Source organism: Bidens hawaiensis, unplaced genomic scaffold, assembly GCF_021521415.1.
Source record: "Bidens hawaiensis isolate Kalapana, Puna unplaced genomic scaffold, B.hawaiensis_p1.1 tig00009662_1, whole genome shotgun sequence".
Classification (NCBI taxonomy): domain Eukaryota; kingdom Viridiplantae; phylum Streptophyta; class Magnoliopsida; order Asterales; family Asteraceae; genus Bidens; species Bidens hawaiensis.
In genome coordinates, this window is record NW_027491725.1 from 74655 (window position 1) to 97870 (window position 23216).

A 23216-nucleotide genomic window follows, 5' to 3' on the forward strand; every position below is an offset into this window, starting at 1 on the left:
TTTCCTCTCACACTTAAAATAGTATCAAACATTTTATTACTTATCAATAAGTTATAAGTTGATAAAATAAGCAATCCCGAATACCCCCGAAATATTATACCTTCATTTAACAAAAGAAACAATTTTTTTTTCTTTCCCATTTTTCTACTGTAAAAACAATTTGATTTCATTCATAAAAGGTTTAAAGTGTATCATGTTACAAAGAAACAAAAGGTTTAAAGTGTATCATGTTACAAAGAAACATCGTATCTAGGCACAGACATCTCTCGTATTATTCGAACTCCACATTCGCGCCATCGTTACTGCACTCAAAACACATTCATTTTCTCAATACCCAATACAATAATCCGTCAAATTCGACTTCTTCAACACAATTATCCAATGAATCTTCAGTTACCAACCACTTTGAATCCCTTATCAATCGGTATCAGTACTCTTCTTCCCATCAGGATTCCAACCAACTCCATTTACATATTCTCAAGAATGGTTACACTTATGATGTCTTCTTACTCAATACCCTTATTAACATCTATGCAAAAACAGGTGAAATGCTGTCTGCACGTAAAGTGTTCGACGAAATGCCTGTGAGAAACTCGATTTCATGGTCATGTTTGATATCAGGGTATACCCGTAACAACATGTCTAATGAGGCTTGTACTGTTTTTCGGGACATGATTCGTGCGGGATTCCCACCCGTTCATTATGCCATTGGTAGTGTTCTGAAAGCTTGCCAGGCTTTAGAGTCTCATGGGATTCGATTTGGGCGGCAGCTTCATGGGTTTGTTTCGAAAACATTGAATGCTTTTCATGAAGTCGTGTGTAACGGGCTGATTTCGATGTATGGGAATTGTATGGATTCACCCGATTATGCCTTTTGTGTTTTTGATCAAATGCAAGTTAGAAGTTTGGTGTCGTGGAATTCGATTATTTCGGTTTATTCTAATAAAGGAGATGCGGTCTGTGCTTTAAAACTTTTTTCTGGTATGCAAGAATCGGGATTACATCCAACCGAGTATACATTTGGAAGCATAATAACAGCAGCTTCCATGTTATCTGAAATCAACTTGTTTCCACTCGAACAAGTTATGTGTACAATACAAAAATCTGGATTTCTTTTTGATCTGTATGTGGGAAGTGCTTTGGTGAGCGGGTTTGCAAGATCAGGCCAAATTTCATTAGCAAAAAAAATCTTTAATTTAATGGATGTTAAAAATGTTGTATCGATGCACGGGCTAATGGTCGGGCTAGCAAGACAAAAACATGGAGAAGAAGCGCTTGAAGTGTTCGTAAAAATGAAACCTATAGTAAAATTAACATCTGATTCTTATGTGATTCTTTTGAGCACTTTTGGTGAGTTTTATAATTTGGATGAAGGTGGAAAAATGGGTAAGGAGGTTCATGGTTATGTTATCCGGAACGGATTAACCAATTCCAATGTTGCGATTGGAAATAGTTTAATAAACATGTATGCCAAATGTGGATCGGTTAAGGATGGTTACTCTGTGTTTAAACTTATGATAAACAAAGATGAAGTTTCATGGAACTCCATTATTACCGGTTTTGATCAAAATGGGTGTTTTATTGATGCGGTTAAGATGTTTTGTGAGATGAGAAGAAGTCAATTGAAGCCGGGAAACTTTACAATAATCAGTGCTTTGAGTTCATGTGCACGTTTGCAGTGTTTAAGGTCAGGTGAACAAATACACTGTGAAGGTGTTAAATTTGGACTTGATAGAGATGTTTCGGTTTCAAATTCTCTCGTTGACTTTTATTCTGAAACGGGTTGTCTAAATAACTGCAAGAAAGTGTTCTCATTTATGCAAGAATATGATCAAGTTTCTTGGAATTCGATCATTGGTGCGTTTTCTGATTCTAGTTCTTTAGTTTTTGAATCTTTTGAGTATTTTAAGGAAATGTTGCGTGATGATTGGCGTCCTAATTTGATAACCTTTGTAAATGTTTTTGGGGCAATATGTTTTGAACATGAGCTGGTTAGACAAGTTCATGGGTTATTACTAAAATGCCCTTTTGCTGATGAAACCGCGGTTGAAAATGCGATTATTATGTGTTATGGGAAATGTGGAAAAATGGATGATTGTGAGAAAGTTTTTTCAAAAATGGGAAACCGAAGAGACGAAACGAGCTGGAATTCAATGATTTCCGGCTACATACATAACGAGGAGTTGGCTAAAGCAATGGACTTGGTCAAATTTATGTTGACCAATGGTCAAAGATTGGATTGCTTCACTTTGGCTAGTGTTCTTAGCGCGTGTGCATCAGTAGCAACATTAGAGCGCGGTATGGAAGTCCATGTGTGTGCAGTTAGGGCTGACGTGGACGCTGACATAGTGGTCGGTAGTGCACTCGTTGACATGTATTCAAAATGTGGAAGAATCGAGTACGCGTCGCGTTTCTTTAATCTAATGCCGGTGAAAAACGTCTATTCTTGGAATTCGATGATATCAGGGTACGCGAGGCACGGAAACGGAGATAAAGCGTTAAAGATTTTTGAAAAAATGAAACTCGAAGGTCACGTTCCGGATCATGTGACGTTTGTTGGCGTTTTATCAGCTTGTAGCCATATGGGCTTAGTTGACCAAGGGTTTGACCATTTTAACTCCATGAGTGACGTATACGGGCTAACCCCAAAAATGGAACATTTTTCATGTATGGTGGATATTCTTGGACGTGCGGGCCAGCTGGACAAAATGGAGGATTTTTTAAACAAAATGCCAATGAGCCCGAGCGTACTGATCTGGCGAACCGTGCTTGGAGCTTGTTGTAGGTCAAACAGTGAACAGGCCATAACGTTAGGTAAATGGGCCGGATCAAGGTTATTGGAACTGGACCCGTATAATGCGGTTAATTACGTGCTTCTTTCTAACATGCATGCGGTTAAAGGCCAATGGGAAGATATGCGAAGGACTCGGTCTTTAATGAAGTTAGCAGAAGTTAAGAAAGAAGCTGGTTGCAGTTGGGTGAGTATGAAAGATGGCGTTCATGTTTTTGTTGCTTCTGATAAATCACACCCTGAAGTTGATGATATTTACAAAAAGGTCCTCGAGCTGCAGGGGAGAATGAGGGAGATGGGATACGTGCCCGAGGTTAAATACGCGCTTCATGATCTTGAAACCGAGAATCAAGAGGAGGTTTTGAGTTATCATAGTGAGAAACTTGCTGTGGCTTTTGTTCTTACAAGGAAGTCAGAATTGCCCATTAGAATAATGAAGAATCTTAGGGTTTGTGGTGATTGTCACACTTTTTTGAAGTATGTTTCAAAGATTGTTAGTAGGTTGATAGTTGTTAGAGATTCTAATAGGTTTCATCATTTTGTTGATGGCAAGTGTTCTTGTGGGGATTATTGGTAATTATATATGGGACTGTTAAGACTTGTGATAAATTGCAAGAGTGACTGTTGTGTAATAGTTAGTTAGGATCACAGTTTTAATGTTATAATATTTAAGAAATTGAAAATCGAAAAACTGTAATGATATCAAGTCTGATGTAATAGTTAGTTTAATTGTTCAGGTTCATCACTTAGATTTTAATAGTTTATTTGATCAATTAGGTTGAGTTAGAATAGGATTAGTATTTGATTAGCATATATAGAATACATGTAAAGGTTTATATGTGTTGAGTTTTAGTCTAGTTGTGTCCGAAAACGAGCTATTGTGTGTTCTTGATTATTGGTTTGAAGTCTGGGTCAACAAAAACAAGGCCTAAGCCAAAAAAAAAAAAAAAAAAAAAAACTGTACACAATAAGAAATGTTTTTGGAAATTTCAACAAGTTTTAACAAATTACTAGATATATGAGATACCTATATTTTACCCAATGCTGAAAACTAATAAGTTATCGGATATCTAGCACTATAGACGGAATGTGAGATACAATTTTATGTTAGAGAAATTAATTATACTATATATGAAATTACAACTAATGCTATAGTACCAATCTCTCATTAGTCCAAACATCTAAGTACAAGAGAGGTCTCACGCAGTTGTCTGCTACAATGTTACTTTCTTTTTAATAGTCAAACTTATCGTTAAAAAACTAAACTGTTTAAAAAAATAAGATCCACTCGATATTGAACTTTCAAGTTTTAGCTCGGCTTCAAGTTTTTTGCGTGTGTTTGAACATTCAGTTTCAAGTTTTTAAAGCGTAGAAGACTACTAGTCTACGTTACATAACACTTCAAAAAATGACCAATAAAAATCAATATTATTTTATTTTATATATTTACTAGTTTTTGGCCCCCGTATTACGGGGGTTGTTTTGTTATAATATTTATTTATATTATTTTATTGTATGAAAGTTAAAAATATACTTATGATTTGATGATAAATTGTTTCACAAATAAATGAGACGTTATAACCCGGTTTAAAAGCTATATGGTTTTGATGAGACCCAAGACCCGTTTATTATTATTACTATGAAATTGGTTTTTTAATTATAAATAATATTTATGAAAGTTAATAATATACTTATGGTTTGATGAGACCCAAGACCCGTTTATTTTTTTTATTACAAATTGGTTTTTTAATTTAAATAATATATATCTTTTTTAAAATAAATAAGATATTATTTTTTATTATATCCTATTTTATAGGATTTTTACATAAATAATTTGGTGAGAATAATTTTTAATTTAGTGAGATGTTATAACCCGTTTAAGGAATATATGGGTTTGGTAAGACTCATACCCATGAATTCGGGTCAAATGCATAAGAAGCCTCCGTTTAAAAATCAAGCAAATTTGGTGACTCCAAAAAAAAGGAAGCGACCACATCGCGACATATAGGATTTTTATTTCTTCGTTTATATATATTATAGATTTCATAAATAAGTTATTAAGCGACCACAAACAAAGTCTCTCTATTTGAGGTTTTATGATGATTCTGGACTCCAAAACCCTAATTTAACAGAAAGTCAAAACCTTGGGGTTTATAGAAGAGACTTTGTTTGTTATCGGTCCGGGTTTAATCAGCCGAGAAAAAAGGCGAATGTGGAACACCCGAGAGATAGGAAATCAGTAAGATGTGGTTGTGATGCAAAGTTATATTTAACTAAAGAAATCGTTGATAATGTGACACAATGGTATGTTTCACAGTTTAGTAATATTCATAATCATGAATTATTAGAAGATGATCAAGTACGCCTTTTGCCCGTGTATAGGAAAATTCAAGAACCTGATCAAGAACGCATTCTTTTACTTACTAAAGCGGGATTTCCCGTTAATCGGATATTAAAAGTATTAGAATTGGAGAAAGGGGTTCAACCGGGTCAATTGCCGTTTATAGAGAAAGATGTTAGAAACTTTGTGAGAACTTGCAAAAAAACCGTTCAAGAGAACGATGCATTACTTACCGAGAAACGGGAAATCGACATGTTAGCGGTTCTTGAAAGTTTTAGAACTGCAGCACAACGGGACGATGGGTTTATCTATAATTACACGACTGATGAAAATGGCAAAATTGAAAATGTTGCGTGGGCTTATGGGGATTCGATTCGGGCTTTTTCGGTTTTTGGAGATGTGGTTACGTTTGAAACGACTTATCGGTCCATAACGTATAATATGCTTCTTGGTGTGTGGTTTGGGATTGATAATCAGGGTCGGGCTTTTTTGCTCGGGTGCGTTTTGCTTCAAGATGAAACTTCTCAGTCGTTTTCGTGGGCCCTACAGGTTTGGTGTTAAAATCTCATCATGATCAAACTGAACTAAAAAACCGAAAATTCAATTTTTGGGTTTTTGAAAACCCTTTGATTTGGGTTTTTTTGGTTTTTGATTTTCACAATGGATTCAGTTCGGTTTTGCTATTCAGGCTTGAATTTTTTGGGCCATAAAATGGTCCAGCATAATGAATTCGGGTCGATTTTTTTTGTTAAGAAATGATTAATTAATTATTATATATTTGGGCCTAAAGTTTTTAGGCTACACCAATTATTATTTTTCATAAATTAATAAACATTCAATGATAAAATTTACAAGTTACAACCTGTAAATTCAATAATTAAAGTCGGTTTTTACGAGTTCAGTTCTGTTATAAAAGTCAATTCAGTGTGGTTTTTCGGCTTTCAGTACATGCCAAAAATGAACTGGAAATTCATTTTCTGAAAAATCAATAAACAAACAGTCGGCTTTGGGTTGGATTCGGGGGTTATTCCGGCTATTTCGGTTACGGATCGGTTATTATTTGTTCCTTTTGTGTCTTCTTATTGTGATCACGTATCTAAACAGGCTTTCATCCGATTCTTGAGAGCAGGGGCGGATCTACGGTAGTAACGGGTGGTTCCGCGGAACCACCCGAGTTTCGAAATTATAGTGTATTTATATATAGAAAATAATAAAGGAACCACCCTATAAATTATACTGGAACCTCTTAAAAACATATAAAGTGCTTGCCCGGATGGTAGTTTGTGGGTTTTGTAACCCGGAGGTCGCAGGTTCTATTCCCGGTTTTTTTTTTCTTACTATGTTACCCTAACTGATGTTAGGGTTTTTATAACAAACATAAGCAAAGCAGCGCCTCTCTTCGCAAACAGGCAACAGCAGTCGTCCGCCGCCGTATATGACCACCGTAAGCCACTGACCGCCGTCCGCCGGCGCCAGCAGCCTCCCTCAGCCACTCCCGCTGCCCGCCTGCCCCGCACAACCCCTGACCAACCAGTCTATCAGTCTATCAGCCACTCACTCTATCAGTCTATCATTCTATCAGCCACTCATCCCGTCTTTGATCCCCGTCCTCCTGCCACTGCCTACTCTTACTCGGAGTCTCGAATCCTGCCACTTTGAAGGTAATAATTCATTGTTAAATGTTAATTGTTCATAATTGTTAAGTGTTAACTACTTAATTGTTAAGCTATTTGTTAAATTTAGTTTTAGTTTGTTAGATTATTGGTTTTAATTTGTTAGTTTGTTAGTAACAAATTATGAATGGTTTAGCGTATTTTTATTATGTGTTTTTTAATTTCTAATGACGGTGTCTCTTTTATTATTTTATCGTATTTTTATTATGTAATGAACTTTTCCCGAATCATCGAACTGAACCGAACCTCAAACCGACCCGGAATATTATATATCCGACTCGGTGAAATTGAATCATATAAAAGTAGTGCACCACCCAAAAAAATTCCAGGATCCGCCACTGCTTGAGAGGGACCACCCACAAACAATTGTAACCGACCTAGATCCAGGCCTAAGAGATGCGATAGCAACCGAGTTACCAAACACTAAACACGTGATTTGCATATGGCACGTGATATCTAAACTATCGAGCTGGTTTTCTTTGCCACTCGGGTTGCAATATCCCGAGTTCAAAACTGAGTTTGAGTTGGTGTGTCATCTTGAAAACATTGAGGATTTCGAGAACCAATGGAATCACCTCGTGGCCCGATTTGGAATTGAATCAGATAAACATGTGGCTCTTCTGTTTTCTTATCGAGCTTTTTGGCCCGTTGCTTATATTAGAGGTTATTTTCTGGCCCGTACAATGACAGTAGAGTATGTGAAGTCGGTTGATAAATTTATGAAGAATATTTTGACTCCACATTCATCTTTCAAGAGTTTTTATGAACAGGTTCGTTTTAGGGTTTGTTTTTTAAACTCAGTTTGTGATTAAACTCACAAAGACGGGTCGGGTTGACCGGGTCAGAAGTCAAGACAAGTGTGTTCAATACTTAAAAGTTAAAACCTACAAAATCATCTATGTTTTAAAATAAGTACGATTATTATTGTAGCGAAATTATTTTTTGAGTAAATTACTCAGATGGTCCCTGTGGTTTGCTAAAATTTCACATTTGGTCCCTAGCTTATATAATTTATGGGATCGGTCCTAGTTGTTTGCAAAATCGTCACGCTTTTCGTTCCTGGGATGGATTTCAGCTGTTTTCAGGTTTTTAAAAAAATGACAATTTTACCTTTTTACTAAAAACAAAAGGGGAAAAAATTGAAAAAATGGGCAAAAAAGTGTTAGATGGCTGATCGGCTGATCCGACCTGTTTGCACTCATCTTAAAAGTTACATTCTTTGACCTGAACCCGTTTTGACCCACCGACCCATTGCCACCTCAGGCTTCTTTCTTACACTTAGTCAAGAAGGTTGTTTTCTTTTTATAGTGCTCATTATTCAAGCTCAGTTTTCTAGATGTTGCATATTTGATCCAAACGGATAAAGTTTTAATATTTAACGGGTTGGGTGGGTCGAAAGTCACCTAAAGTGTTTTTTAATGCTTAAAACCTCAAACCGCTTTATTAAAAAAGTCAGATTAATTATTGTTTAGCAATATAGGTTCATCATCTTGTTTAATACATTATATTTGTTTATAATGTTTAAAACATAACGATCAATAAGTGTTGACTTCTGCTTTGATCTGTTTGTTATTTTGCCACATCTGCGGTTTTTTTCTTTCACTTAATCCAGAAAGTTGACATTTTTACCCTCTTCATCAGCTAAGTGTATCTGCAAATGCTGCTTTTCAAAACAAAGAAAGGGTGCCAAGTTTACCCTTAAAGACATGTTTACCCTTGGAAGAACACGCTCGAAGCATTCTTTCACCTTTTGCGCTTAACGCTTTACAACAAGAACTTGTGCTATGCATGCAATACGCAGCAACCGATATGTCAAACGGATCGTTTCTTGCGAGACATTATAATAAACTTGAAGGGGAGTGTCTGGTAATCTGGATACCAGATAATGAACAAGTTCATTGTTCGTGTAAAGAGTATGAACACTCAGGTATTTTACGCAGACATTCGCTTCGAGTACTTGTACTAAAAAACTACTTTCAAATTCCCGACAAATATTTCCCGCTGAGGTGGCGAATCGATAGTTCTTTAGTCATATCTGATGATCATATAACGCCTCAAGATAACACGGATGAGTGTTCTGAGGCGTTTCATTCTCTCACTTCAACTTTATATTCAGAATCAATGATTTCCAAAGAGCGGTTTAACTATGTTCATAGAGAGTTGACTCAGATTGTTGAAATTGTTAGAAACATGCCTGTTTTTGATGAACTTGCTCTGCATTTGGCACCTAATAATGCTAGTGAATTGTAGGTATTTGAATTATTGTGTATTCTTTTATGTTTCTTATGATATTTATTGGGAAATGTTTTGTAGTATGATCATGGTAGATGTTACATAAATAAAACATGAGTCTTTGAAAAGTTTGTAAATGTAGTGTAAAGTTATTTCAGGAACACTCTCTTGGTGATATAATGGATTTTGGCTGGCTTTAAGAGAGCGGTCCCTGGTAGTCTAATAGACGTGTTCAAAATCTGTTAAAACACGATCGGACTACTGGCGCCTCACGAGCTAGAACCACCTCCTCCCCCGACTCCTCTATTGGCCTTTCTACCGGCTCCTTTACCACTATATTTATTTGAATACTTATAGTAGAGTGTTAAAATTGAGTAAAAATGTTGTGTTTTTTGTTTGAAGAGTGTAAAACAATGGAAGAGATCAAGAGAGAGATGTTTTTAATTGGAAAGTATCAAATAAAAAGGGGTAATTTAATGGGGAATATAGTCGTTCAACGGCTATATTTGTTTGATAGTTCGCGGGTTCTACCTCCTGGATTTCATACCCCCACATCAATAGTTATGGGGGTGGCGGCGGTGTTCCCACAAAGCCGAGGTACCTGTGATGGTTTACCCGCTTCCACCCCACCACCCTTACAGATAATTTCATCTAATAAACTTATATAGAAATATTTCATGATATTTCAAAAATTATAAGTTTGAATAATAAATGTACTTACGTAAGTTGATATTATGTAAATTTAAAAATAATATAAAGATTTCAATTTTTCTAAACAAGTTTAGGAACTATAGCTGTTATAATTAAGTTGGTATTCTATAAAAGGATATAAAAGTTGAGGTTTTTAAAAACTGTTAATTTATAAAAATAAGTTTACTCTCTGAAAAAATGACATATATGTTGAAAGTTTATAATGAGTTGTTCTTTGAAAACTAAGAAATCATAATGATATAAAATTAAAGCTTCTAAAAATGAATTTAGGTATAAAATGATACAATATTGGATTTTTGTGAAATGAAATAATTAAAAACTTATTACGATTTAGTGATTTTAAAGTCATTGTTAAATAATATTAGGTTAAACTTAAAAATGAAGTAATAACCAACTTTCCAACTAATCCACTTAGGTTAGTTAAAGTTAACTGGTGTCAAATAGTTTCATTATCGATATTCCAAGTTTGAGTAATTTTTATGGTTGAAAAATGCTATTATGTATATTGAAATAATTTATTTTTTTTTATTAAACTACCCTTCAAAGATTTGGCTGCAATTGTTACTTTCATCCAAAAGGATTTTTTTTATATTATTATTATTCTTTTTTTTTTTTTTGCATTTGAAACCTTAAAGTTTTACGGCTTTTGTCATTTTTATCTAATTCCTTAACCTCGTATATTTTAACATTAAGTAAGGGGTATTTTTGTTTAATAACGTTGGAGTGACATGACAAGTATTCGGTTATATGATCAGTTCTAAAAAATAGCGTATGAGGAGAGTATAATGTTAAATGATACTCAATCTGATTAACCAAAACATACATATATGTTTACCTAGTACCATAGCATAAACGTTTTCTTTTTATTTTCTTTTGTCCTTGGTGTATTTCACTAATTTTTTGTTTACTAGTTTAATTTCCTTAGTTAACAAAATTACATATAAAAAAATAAAAAATAGTAAGAAAGATATTTAAGAATCACAACTGATAATTTCTATAAAAAAATAACAAGTATATCTAGTAGACTAGTGCCTAACAGGTTATTAACCAATACAAAACAAAGGGCATTAAGCTAGATATGAAGATAAATAAAATTGAGAGTATCAATACTACATCCATACTCATCCTATTTGTAATCTCTAGAACTATCTAATTTACTTGGAAAGTCCCTAATTGAAGGTTGTATATAACAAGAGCAATTAACAAATAATTTCTCCCTGCGGGGATTTTCATCTTTTATTATCTTGACAAATTTTACTTATAAATTTTGATGAATTGTCGTTTATAATGTAAACTTTTTGTTAACTTTTTAAATTCGAAGGATGCAATTAACTAAAAATGAGAAACTTTTAGATTTTTAGAAAATATATACATAGAAAAACCTAGAACCTTTATCGTTAAGTTTTATAATAATATTTAAAAAAAATAAAATTCAAAAAAATATAACACAAAACATATTTTCATAAACCGTGTTGTTTTTTTTTTTCTTCTAATGTAATTATATGTCACTTTCAACACGACCAAGACCTAGCCTTCTTGCCACCCCACCTTACCCCCAAATTCCCATTAAACTTTCTCTCAATTTCATGTTTCTCCTCTCTCTATATATAAACATTGTGCACACACATAACATATATTATTATTATTATTATTATTATTTATTACACTTAACATATATTAATATTACAGTTACAAAGGGTATCAGTCTTTGCAACAATGGAGAACAATTCAGACGGTGCAGCAAAAATACCATTTTACAGTTTCTCCATCTTTATCGTCTTATTCGTTTATTCACTAACTTTGGGTTTAAATGTCACAAACTTTCTTGACATCAATGACAAACACTGCATTTTTTTGCTATTCTAATCTTGCTGTTTCTTGATTCTGGTACCAATCATGTAGCACCAAAGTTGATTGAATGTGATAATATTTCGAGACCAAGTGACCATGATCATATCAATTCTTTTAATCTTCATCATCATGATCATTATGAACATGAATTAGTAGAAATGAAACAGATTGAACAGAGTAAACAGAGTGAGATATTGGTTGCTGTTGATGATCAAGTTGAAGAACATGCAATAGTGGATAATATTGTAGTTGAAGTGGAAGAAGAACATGATGATAAAGATGAGTTTCAGCAGAAATGTGATGAATTTATAAAGAAAGTGAGACAAAGTATGCATCATGAAGTTAGCCAATATGTCATGATAGATTATCATGAATCCGTGGGTTAATAAGTTTATTTTCTGGACCTGTATATGCCTTTTTGATATTTTTTTTGTTATCATGTTATGTTTATACTAAACCTGTTAAGTTTATAAATTTAAATTTTTTTTGATGTCACTACCGGAAATAAGCCTTTTTTAACTATCATTTATAAAAGTAAGTTGGTACTAGATATTTGAAATAAGATATTTTATTAATAATAGGTAAGACATGTTAGAAATTTTTTTATCTATACTATATATAAAGCATGAGTGAGGGACCTCTTAATATTTAAGATGTACCAAACTTGTTGCTTTTAGTACAAACTATAATGCATACAATTAAGACATTTTAAGGATAATTTTGTCTTTTGACAATTTTGTCTTTTAGCAAAGGTAAAATCATGTTATGGTTGATTTTTAAGTTATTCAAAATTAACTACAAGTTTGGTCCTTTAACTTTAGGCACATTTTGTTAACTTATATAATAGTTACATTTATACCCCTTATTTTAAACCAACTACCCGACGACGTTTAAATGTTTATAACTTTTTCACACGCTAATATTTTTTTAAAAACATTATACCATAAAAACGAGTATTTTATTATCTTTAATTTGAGTATGATATTGCTATAATTTTTCTATTTTAAAACTTAACGTGTTACGTGATTACCATTAAAGACCGCAAACGAATCGGGCGGGTTTGGGTCATGGGTCTGCAAGGTTAAGGTTGGAATGAGTCAATACAAAAAGGTTAATTTGGTTTGGGTCGGGACGGGTTTGGGTTGAAAGGGGTCAAGTCATAAAAAATTTCGAGTTAGAATAATGTCAAACGGAACTGGTTGCGGGTCAAGACGAGTTCAACGTAGCGTTAAGTGCGCACCGACATCTGATTGCACGCGTACAATCGTTGTGTGACGTGATTACTAGTACCAGTTAAGATTTCAATGCCGCAATACGAACATACTATCTTCGAGTTACGCGCATACTATTGTGAAGTCACGCACATGCAGAAACGGTAACGCCGGTTACGCATCTGATGACATGTTTGCATACATACCGCGCTGCATCGCGCGGGCACGTAGCTAGTACTATGTAATACACGGGTTACCAACCTAGTAAAATATAAAACGGGTTATATTGATAAATTAGTGGCCTGGTAGGTTGATGTAAAGACCATTTTACTTAATAGATAACCAGGAATCTATGTGCAAATGATATGATTTGCATATTGAAGAGTATATATGTCAACTGGAAACGAGAGCCAATACTCCGACATTCCTAAACCCGGTTCCATGATATTTTAAAAAGCTGATTTGTGCATCTCTAATTGGAGCCAGGGTTGATTAAAAGCAAAAGACTTAAAACATGGGCTTGATGCACTTAAGTTTGGGCTTGATGGTGAGCTTCTTCTTTGGTTCATCATGGATCATATCATCAGAAGAAGCCGTGACTTGTGGTCCAATTATATAAACATAGGAGAGAACGAGAGAGTAAGAAATTCTCATAGTTCTCTTTAAACCTATTATTCTTCTTCATCTTGGTCTTGTTTGCGTTTTCATCTCATTTGACGGTTCATCGATATTTAGAGTTTCATTCGTGTATTTCATGACTCATCAATAAATCACAATTAAAAGTTATTAGACATGATAAAAGTTTTAGCTATTAATAGATATGATAAAATATTCATTTCACATTAGTTTTATATATATGTTCAACACAACTAAGTTAGTGTTGAAACTAGGGCTGTCAAAAATGCTCGTCGCCCGTTCGTCGTTCGCTCGAAAATTGCTCGAAAAATGCTCGTTCGATTTCGGCTCGGTTTGGAAGTGAGCCGTTCGACTCGGTTCGGTTTAAAAACAATCCAAGCACGAGCAAAGCCTCGCTCGGTTTAAAAAAATTTAAAACCAAGCAAAACCAAGCTGAACCAAGCCGCTCGGTTTCAAACCGAACCAAGCTCGAGCATAAAGATATCGCTCGTTTCTTTAAATTCAATCCGCTCGTTTGGGCTCGCTTTCAAACCAAACCAAGTATGAGCATGTCTGCGTTCGGTTCGGTTCGTGAACAGCCCTAGTTGAAACCAAATCATGTTATAAAGCTGTAAAAAAACTATGACTAAGGGTTTGTTTGGCTAAGCTTTTGTAAATTGTTTATTTGTTTTTTCAAAACAAATAAGCGGGAAAAAGCAAATAAACAAATAAACAATTTCAAAAGCTTCAATATTGAGCTTTACCAAATTATTTGTTGACTTATTTGTTCTTCAAAAAGCAAATAAGAAATTTTCAAAAGCTAAGTCAAGCACCCGCTAAATACGTAACTTTTCAGATGTCATGATAAAAGTCTAACACTGTTTTCTCAAGTTCCACCTAATGAAAGAAAGGGAAAGAAAGGGATAGAAAGAAAGAAAGATATGTGTTCCCAAGTTTTATTTGGGAAAGGAAAGAAAAGATAAAAATTTTGTGTTCCGAAGTTTCGTTCAAGGAAAAAAAAATGAAGAGAAAATATGATGTTTCAAAGAGTGGATATTTTTCTTCCAATTTAGAAAAAATAGGATAAAAGAGAAGGAAAAGAAGTTGAGTTAAATGAAAGGAAATGGAAGTTTTCATTTTCTTTCTTTTATTTTTTTCGTTTACTGAACTCGGGAACAAAACGTAAAATCGAAACATGACATACAACAAAACTTTTTCTTTATAAAGATTAAAAAACAAATAAATCTTATACATGGTTAATGAAAAGTATGAGATTTAAGTATAATATATATTATCTAACTTATAAGTAAATACATATAAACTGTGGTTATTACAAATTACATATTATTGATGTTAAACATGTAACTAATTTTTTTATACAAATCAACATCTGTTCTATTAAAAAATACATAACAGGAATGCTAACAATTTTAAGTTATGTGAATTAAAAGAATGATAAGAAAATGATGTTACTTGTATGAACTATGAAGGGTCCAGCTTGCATCATTAATGGTGGGGGCACAGGATGAGAAGGTTGTACACTTGTACTTGCTAATTTACATTCAGCAATCTATGTCTATACTGTATCTATACACCACAGCCAAATCTATATATACACAGTAATCTACATCAATATATATTTATATAAGATAGAAGTTTGTAAGAAAAAGAAAAATGAATTATGACTTCAAAGTTTTTATTTTCTAATTTTAAAATATATTCACTATCTGCTTAGAGTTACCTTAATAAAAAAAACCAAGTTAAATAAGCTATGCGAGAACTTATGTTACGATGGCTAAGCCATGCGATAACTAAGATACGCAATAAGTAAGCTATGCAAGAACTTACACGATAGCTTTACTCTGTACGATAACTATATATCTTGGCGAGAAAACTCTAAATCTGATTCAATAGTCGCATCGAACGTTCGATCCATGAAACGAATCAAGATATGAACTTGATGAGCCATCATGCTCCAAGAACCACGGCCTCAAGTTTCGTGCAATTCAATCCATTAAATGCCAACCTCTTTGAAGAAAACATACATTTACATAAACTAGAGTCTTTAATCTGGATTTTATGATGATATTATTTCACTTCAATGATTTCCACCGATAAATCTACAACAAACACGATACTTAACAACTTGTAATCAAATCCCAATCCAAAACGAGTGTTTGGGCTCAAATTCTTGACTCTATCTCTTTCTCTATATATTTTCTCTCTAGAAAACACACACTAGTTCTCGAGAATGAAGCAAATGGAGAGTGTGTGCATGGTGACTATCCCTCTAGTAAAACTAAATGCATAATATTAATAAAAAAAATTTCGTCAAAATTTAAGTCGTTACAAGTTTACCTATTTAAAAGAGGTTCCGTCCTTAAAACCTATTACATTTCGAATAAAAACGGACAAGACCATTTCATTTCCTCTTCGAAATATAGAAATCCACTATTCACTATAGAATTCTATAGTGATTAAAATAGAAAGGGTTTAATATTTAAATATAAAGTTAGTTTACACTTTTCATTAGTTAAAGCAGATTAACCTCCTTTTATAACTTAAGATACATAAATCATAGGAAATGAATTATTATTATTATTATTTGTTTTTGTGCATATATATATATATTAATATATATATAAAAGACAGGCGCAAAGGCCATGCAACATCTTGGGCCCCTCCTTTTGCTCCTCCTCGGGTGAGTGAATTTTTGGGAAACCTTTTTCCGTTACTGTACCTCTAACCGAAAACAAACAAACAAACACATGTCAACGATTTCTTCTCCCTCTTCTTCCTCTTCCTCTCACCACGACGACGGAGGACCAGACGCCGCGGGACCCTCACATTTCCGTCAGCGTTTCAACACCGCCGTCTGGCCGGAACCTTTCCTTGAAGCTCTCGCCACTCAAATCGCCATTGACGCCGCCCTCTCCTTCGGCCGCCTCGCCGCTGCTCCCGCACTCTTTAATATCTTCCAGGTATCATTTCTTCAATCGTTACATTAATATTATGCAGTGATAATAATAATAATTATAATTATAATGTGCAAATTGCATTGATCATGAAAGCTACTAACTCAGTCCAGACGTTACGAATGGTGATTGATTATTCACAACACAGAAAATTGATTACTCTGAAACATTTAGTTGAATCTAATTAATCGTTTTCAATTTAAAGGAGTTTGTTCAACTGTAGTTGAAGTAACGGCTGGGAGTTTCTTCCGTTATTACATGCTAATAACTGGAAGAAGAATATTAACAATGCTTTACGTATTTTATATTCATTAGATTTCGTTTCATTTCATGTTCATTTAGATTTTATTTCCATAAGTTGTTTTATACATGTTCAAAATTAAAATTTACTGAAAAGTGATCATAGATACATTGGGAATAAGTAATTTCGCCTTTTAATAAAGTTACAATGCCGATCATCACATAAATAGTTTTTAAAAATTTTCAAAATATATTTAGTGTTAGGTTTATTTTTGATGAAAATTTTTAGATTATAATTTTTGTAGCTAATAAAATCGTTATCATCATCTTTTTTTTTCTTAAAAGATATCTTAACTTTTTTTTATTTGTTTTTAAATAAATACATGACGATATGCTATTCAAGTTTTATCTATTATATGCATTTTTAATATTAGTTATGACTTATCTAGTAGGATATTGAGCTACTGTTATAAAAGTGTTAGGCTGAGGGGTGTGGGGGGCGTGAGAGGGGGCGCGAGTGGGGGCTCCAGCCAATAATATTGTGACGTGTGGCAGAGAGAGAAACTTGATAAGATGGGTGTTGGTTGTGGTTCTCGCGCCCCTGGCCCTAGTGTGAAGGGGCGCGAGAGGGGGCGCGAGCGGTTTATTTTTTTATTTTTTTATAAATGTATTAAAAAAACGTATTATTAAAAAAACAAGAAATTATTTAAAAAAACACACATTTTTTTTGAAAATTCATAATAAAAAAAAACATACTAAAAATTAAACAAACAATAATATTTAATAATAAAACTAATCTAATACAAGATCATCTGGTCGCCTCGCCCACAAATGTTCAACCAACTCATGTCGAAGATCCCCGTGTATCTCACGGCTCTTGATATTTGCTATGTTATGAAGTTTTTGTTGATCACTGATTGTGGACGGTTGTGGCGGAATGTCACCTTGGTAGTTTTGGCATATAGCTTTGCCCTCGTCTTCTAACGTCATGTTGTGTAGGATAAGACACGTGTAGACGACGTCCATTATCCTCTCCCGAGTCCAATAACGTATCGGGTTCGCCAGAACATAATATTGTTTTTTATAGCTCCAAAAGCTCTTTCAATATCTTTTCTAGCAGACTCTTGCTTCTTCGTAAAATACTTCCGTTTGTCGGCGATTGGATCTGTAAAAGCTTGAACTAACACAGCCCATTCGTTGTAAATACCATCGACCAGATAGTACCCGTACTTGAAGAGTTCTCCATTTGCAACAAAAGATTGAGGTGGTTCAACCCCGTCGATAAGGTCGTTGATCAAATGTGACTGATCGATAACATTAAGGTCGTTATTTGACCCAGCAACACCAAAAAAAGCATGCCAAAACCAAAGATCCTGTGACACCGCCGCCTCAAGTATGAGGGTCGGCCCTTCATGATCACCACGGTGGAACTGACCTCGCCAGGCCGTTGGACACATAGCCCATCCAACATGCGTACAATCGATGCTACCTAGCATCCCAGGAAAACCATGTTTTTCTGCGTGCACCTCATATATGCGTTGGATGTCATACGTTGTAGGTTTACGCAGATATCTCCGAGCGTAAGTCGATATGACTCCTACGTACAATATATATTACAAAATGTAATAAATATTTAATAAAAAGTAAAAATAATGTTTTTTACCTTGGCAGAAAAAATGAAGGGATTCACGTGCAACCCTTTTCGACATCTGTAAATACTCATCCAAAGCGTCCGACGAGATGCCGTACGCTAATTGACGGATAGCAGCCGTGCATTTTTGAAGAGGGGTAAAACCGGGAAGACCCCTAGCATCCTCCCTTTGTTGAAAAAAGGGATACCGTGCCTCTAAATCACTCGCTATACGCGTGAACAATTGCCTGCTCATTCGAAAACGAGTTCGAAAATCCGACTCCGCGTATACCGGTTGAGGGCTAAAATAATGCCTCATCAAAGTATCGTTAGCACCCGATCGATCACGATCACGAGGTGGTGCTCTAACCCTCGGGAGTCGGGGTTGATGGGCTTGATTTTGCAAGAGATTGACCACGGTTGCGGTCAAAACTCCCCCTACATGAAGAAGCAAATCATCCTCTTCGGAGGAGTCGGAATCAGACGAGTACGACGACATTATTTTTAATCTGAATGGGTTGATTTAGGGGTATTATATAGGATTTTGTAAAGGTTTTTTTAATCTGAATCTAGGTTTGGGTACCAATTTCCAGCCATGTTTTTAAAAAAAGGTTTGGAAGATGGGGTGATTTTGGGTTTTGGGTGTGGTATGTGATATTGGTATGTGATATTGGTATGTGATATTGGTTTTGGGTGGTATGTGATATTGGTTTTATAGTAAAAAAAATTTTTTTTTTTTAATAAAGAGCCAACGGCTCTATTTCAAGCCCCAACGGCTCTTCACGCATTCCCAGGCCAACTTTACGCCCACTTTCACCCGCTAGCCCTCTTGCGCCTGCCTTGGTCTGCGTGCTCGCGCCCCTCTCGCGCCTCTCTCGCGCCTCGGTGGTGTGGTGCTCGCGCCCGAGCGGATGGGCTCACGCGCCCCCTCTCGCGCTCCACACCCCTCAGCCTTATCCATAAAATAAGAATGTGATTGTGTGTAAAAAAAGAAAAGAAAAGAAAAGAAAAGAGAAAAGAAAAACAGAAGAAAAAGGAACAGAACTTTTAAAATGCGGTCTCTATCCAGAGGTCAGTTAAGGTCAAATATGTTGACCATAGATCGATGTCCAGCACAAATAAGACCCACACTTTGTCGCTTTCAAATAAATTTTGCTTTTTGCCTTTTTCTATTGTTTACATGTTTACTACTAATAAATAATATTTTTTTTAGTAGATGAAAGCTACCGTTACCGTTTCTATATATATCATCCTTCGGTTGTACTTTTTCTGTCTACCTTATTTGAAATAGAAATACATTCCCGCATGTTGGACACACAGATATGTCAATTTTAATATTGGTTCGTTAATCACAGTAATAAACCTCTTTAAACATTTTAAGTATTTGATAAGTAAAATAAAAGGAGACAAAAAATTAAGTAGAATTGTAATTTTTTCGGTAACTATGACTCCTATTAATTAACGCGATTAGTTGTGTATTTTGCTAGACTTGTGAAATATAATTTCATTTCATTGCTATACGTGTGACATTTGTTATTAATCACTAGCATAAAGCATCAAAAAATTGCCTTACTATACAAAGATAAGAAACAAAAACATTGTAACTTCTACCAATTTTTTTCTTTTGAATTTATAATCTTCTTTACCTCATAGTATATTTTCAATAGGGTTTTTCTCTCTCTGGTTTTGATCAGTAATGTAACTGTTTGGATGTACTTTGTTGCTTCTAGCTTCTTGATAGATCCGTTTACAAACCATATCCTTAATAATGCTGTATTTCAGTATCTTTAAATAAATTATATTTTTGAATATTTTTGAATTCGAAAATGATTCTTAAATATCAAATCTTTCATCTTTATTAAGTTTTTTACAACTTTAAAAACCTTATAAAACAGTATTGTTCAAATACCGGAAGTAACTGGAACAGTATAATATTGATGCTTAATGTTTTACATTAATATATGTAGTTATAAAAAATAATGTGATCTTATAACTATGAATAATTATGAAAAAAGGGATTAAATCTTAAAAATGAAAGAACAAAGCAAATGTAGTTAGACCATATAGACTCAAACCTAGGCACACTTGAATATTTTGCACCATGTGATGTTTGTTCAGTTTTTGGACATTTTCCAAAACATGGGTGTAGTGGATAAATGATTTCATAACTCCTCTCTCTCTCTCTCTCTCACACACACACACAACACCCTCAAAATATGAGCCATCACAACGTTATGTACACAATGTTACACACCAAAATGCTAAATTTAGGGCCGGCCCGAGGGCCGTGCAGCCCATGCAACCGTACAGGGCCCAAAAATTAAAGAATTCAGGATATGAAACAGATAAATTAGATACAACCACAAATTAACTATAAATGTTTTGTAGCTCACATGGTATGCTCCATTGTTTACATGATGATGTTGGATTCTGGTTCAATACATAGTAACTGCACTCTAATTTTCAATTTTCCAAATCTTGTATTGCATATTTTATGGGCTACAACATTATTATCTTTTCATTTTTTTGGTTGGGTCGATTTCTTTGTTTGCAGGGCCGGCCCGTTAGTTATAGCAGCCCAAGCTAGGGCTTTGGGCCCCCAAAATAAAAAGGGCCCCATTTTATAGAAAAAAACTTGTTTATATATAACAAGTACATGGACTAGAAATACAAATGTCATCCTGGATTGATGGTAGGACTCTTTTTTTATATCCCTGTGGTCACAAGTTCAATACCTTTTCACTGCATTTATTTTTTTTTCTCTACTGTTTTATTTTCTGCAATGTGGTTTTTTGCAGCCCAATTTTTTGCAGGCGAATAAAATTAATCAAAATCAACCTTTTATGAAATTAAATATTAAATCATTTTGAAAGAATAGGATGTATGCAAGACAATATCTTAATAAAATTAGAATAATTAGAACATATGAAATGTGAGTTCATTGACTAATTGTTTTGCACAGCTTTCCTTTGTTCTTTATGTAGTTGATTTTTATAACTTAATAACATCATTTTAATTCAAAGTTTTACTTAATTCACAACATAATAAAACACACCAATGTAAAATAAAAAAATTACGAAAGGGCCTCATATTTTTACTTCGCTTTAGGCCACCAAAATGGTTGGGCCGGTCCTGTTTGTTTGTATTAAGACTTTTATCTTATATGTATTATATAGTTTTTTTAAGGCAAAAGCCCATAACTAAAGTTATAAAATTTGAATCTCGTGTAATTCAAAGAACAAAAAGTATTAGTCTTTTTGTCCAGTAGACTAATCCGAGCATTTTTTGGTTTCTTTTAAAAAATAATTTCAATACATAGGGGGGCCAATATTTTTTCCTTGCACGGGGCCCTTGAGATGCCACGCATCCTCAGAGACGGCCCTAACAACGCCACTATAATGTTAACATTACGGATGATCTTAGATATTTTATTATTTTTTTGAAAAGTTAGACAAAAAGTTGTTCATGCATGCACAAGCCTGCCAACAAGACTTAAATCAGGTAGGTGGGGAGTAGAGGTGCACAAATCGGTTTTTTTGAAAAAACCGGTTCGGTTATTAACCGGACCGGTTTTTTTTATCCAGAAAAAAACCGGTTCGGTTAATAACCGGACCGGTTATTAACCGGTTTTTGTCAATGAAAACTCAAACCGGCCAAACCGGTTTGGACCGGTTTAGAAACCGGTTAGAACCGGTTATTAAACCGGTTTTTTTACAACCGGTTTTTAATAACCGGTCTAACCGGTTAACCGGTTTTTTTTTTTTTTTTTTTTTTTTTTTGCTTTAGGGTTTAGGGTTTAGGGTTTCGTTGTTAGCATTCTTTGCTTGGAAGATTAAAAACACATAACTTTCATTTATAGCTTTTACATTAAAAATACAAACATTAAATCGTTATCGCATATTCGTAACTCAAAAATACAAACATTAAAGAATGCTTAGACACGATTACATTAACAAGTTGATGTTTGTTACTCATTTTCTTCGCTACCCGATCCCGAGCTATTCCTTAGGTAATCGTCGTACGCGGCTTCTTCATCGGTCATTGGTTGAGTGTGTCCTTGATTGACCTCGTCTTCATACAAGGCCGCCTCATACTCCATTTCCCCCTCGAGTGAGCGTTGATGTTGTGCCCTATCTAAAGAGTCCAAGTAATCCTTGTAGCAAATCGACATCTCTACAGCTGGTGGAGTGAGTCGAGTCCTCCTAATCGATATAACCCTGCCAGAAACAGAAAAAGCAGACTCCGAAGCTACCGTGGAAGCTTGGACCGTTAGTAAATCTTTGGCCATGGCGGCGAGGATCGGAAACTCATCCTCCTTACCTCTCCACCAAGCCAGCATATCAAGACTTCTAAATTCATCCGGAGTCATGTGTTTCACAAAGTTGGTACCACCATACCTTCCAAGTTCACTGCTTGGGGTGTTTACCCTTTGACGTTTACCGGCGTCTTCCCAAATCATGTAGTACATCCCCATTTCAAGGTCGGTTTGGGATTGGGATTGGGCAACAGCTCTTAACGAGTCATGAATTTGGGAAGACGACCCGTGTTTTGTAAGGTAAACATCATACATGTTTGCCAAGGTGGTGTTGAAAGCATTCTTTAAAGTTTGGTTATAATGGGGGTTTTGATCGTCGTTTAACTCTAGCTCATCACAAATTTTTTCTATTAAAGCTTCAACACCACCAACATTGATGCAAGGGTTTAACGCAGCCGCACAGGTCAAAACAGCGGGTAGTTGTTGAAAATATTTTCTAAATTTTTCTTTCATTTTTGCACCCATATCAAAATAAGGTGCACCCCTACAATGAATTTCAGTCAACTTTGTGCACATGACAGCAATTTTTGGTAAAGCAATGGGGCTTGTTGGATAGTAAACCCCGGATAAACTAGTTGTGCAAGATTTAAAAATTTGAAGAACCTCCGTAACGATCTCAATCAATAACCAG

The 23216-nt window shown here is 34.7% G+C and overlaps 2 protein-coding genes across 2 annotated transcripts; both read left to right on the forward strand.

Annotated features, from left to right (window-relative positions):
- Positions 1 to 224: 224 nt before the first annotated feature.
- Positions 225 to 3460, forward strand: LOC143533347 (putative pentatricopeptide repeat-containing protein At5g09950). Its single transcript, XM_077028168.1, has one exon. It carries the CDS (start codon positions 228 to 230, stop codon positions 3366 to 3368), a length of 3141 nt encoding a protein of 1046 aa, XP_076884283.1. The 5' UTR covers positions 225 to 227; the 3' UTR covers positions 3369 to 3460.
- A 305-nt stretch (positions 3461 to 3765) lies between these two features.
- On the forward strand, positions 3766 to 9221 carry LOC143533375 (putative protein FAR1-RELATED SEQUENCE 10). Its single transcript, XM_077028189.1, has 5 exons — positions 3766 to 3787; positions 4924 to 5681; positions 6237 to 6257; positions 7153 to 7575; positions 8447 to 9221. The coding sequence occupies exons 1-5, from the start codon at positions 3766 to 3768 to the stop codon at positions 9053 to 9055; spliced, it is 1833 nt and encodes a 610-aa protein (XP_076884304.1). The 3' UTR covers positions 9056 to 9221.
- Positions 9222 to 23216: the final 13995 nt, after the last annotated feature.

What these genes read in the sequence shown, in the direction of transcription:
- LOC143533347 (XM_077028168.1), top strand. Translation starts at nt 228, where the DNA reads ATGTTACAAAGAAACATCGTATCTAGGCACAGACATCTCTCGTATTAT.
- LOC143533375 (XM_077028189.1), top strand. Translation starts at nt 3,766, where the DNA reads ATGTTTTTGGAAATTTCAACAA. An exon ending in GTTTTTGGAAATTTCAACAA is followed by an intron (nt 3,788 to 4,923) that starts GTTTTAACAAAT and finishes CTAATTTAACAG; the next exon opens with AAAGTCAAAACCTTGGGGTT. An exon ending in CGTTTTCGTGGGCCCTACAG is followed by an intron (nt 5,682 to 6,236) that starts GTTTGGTGTTAA and finishes GTATCTAAACAG; the next exon opens with GCTTTCATCCGATTCTTGAG.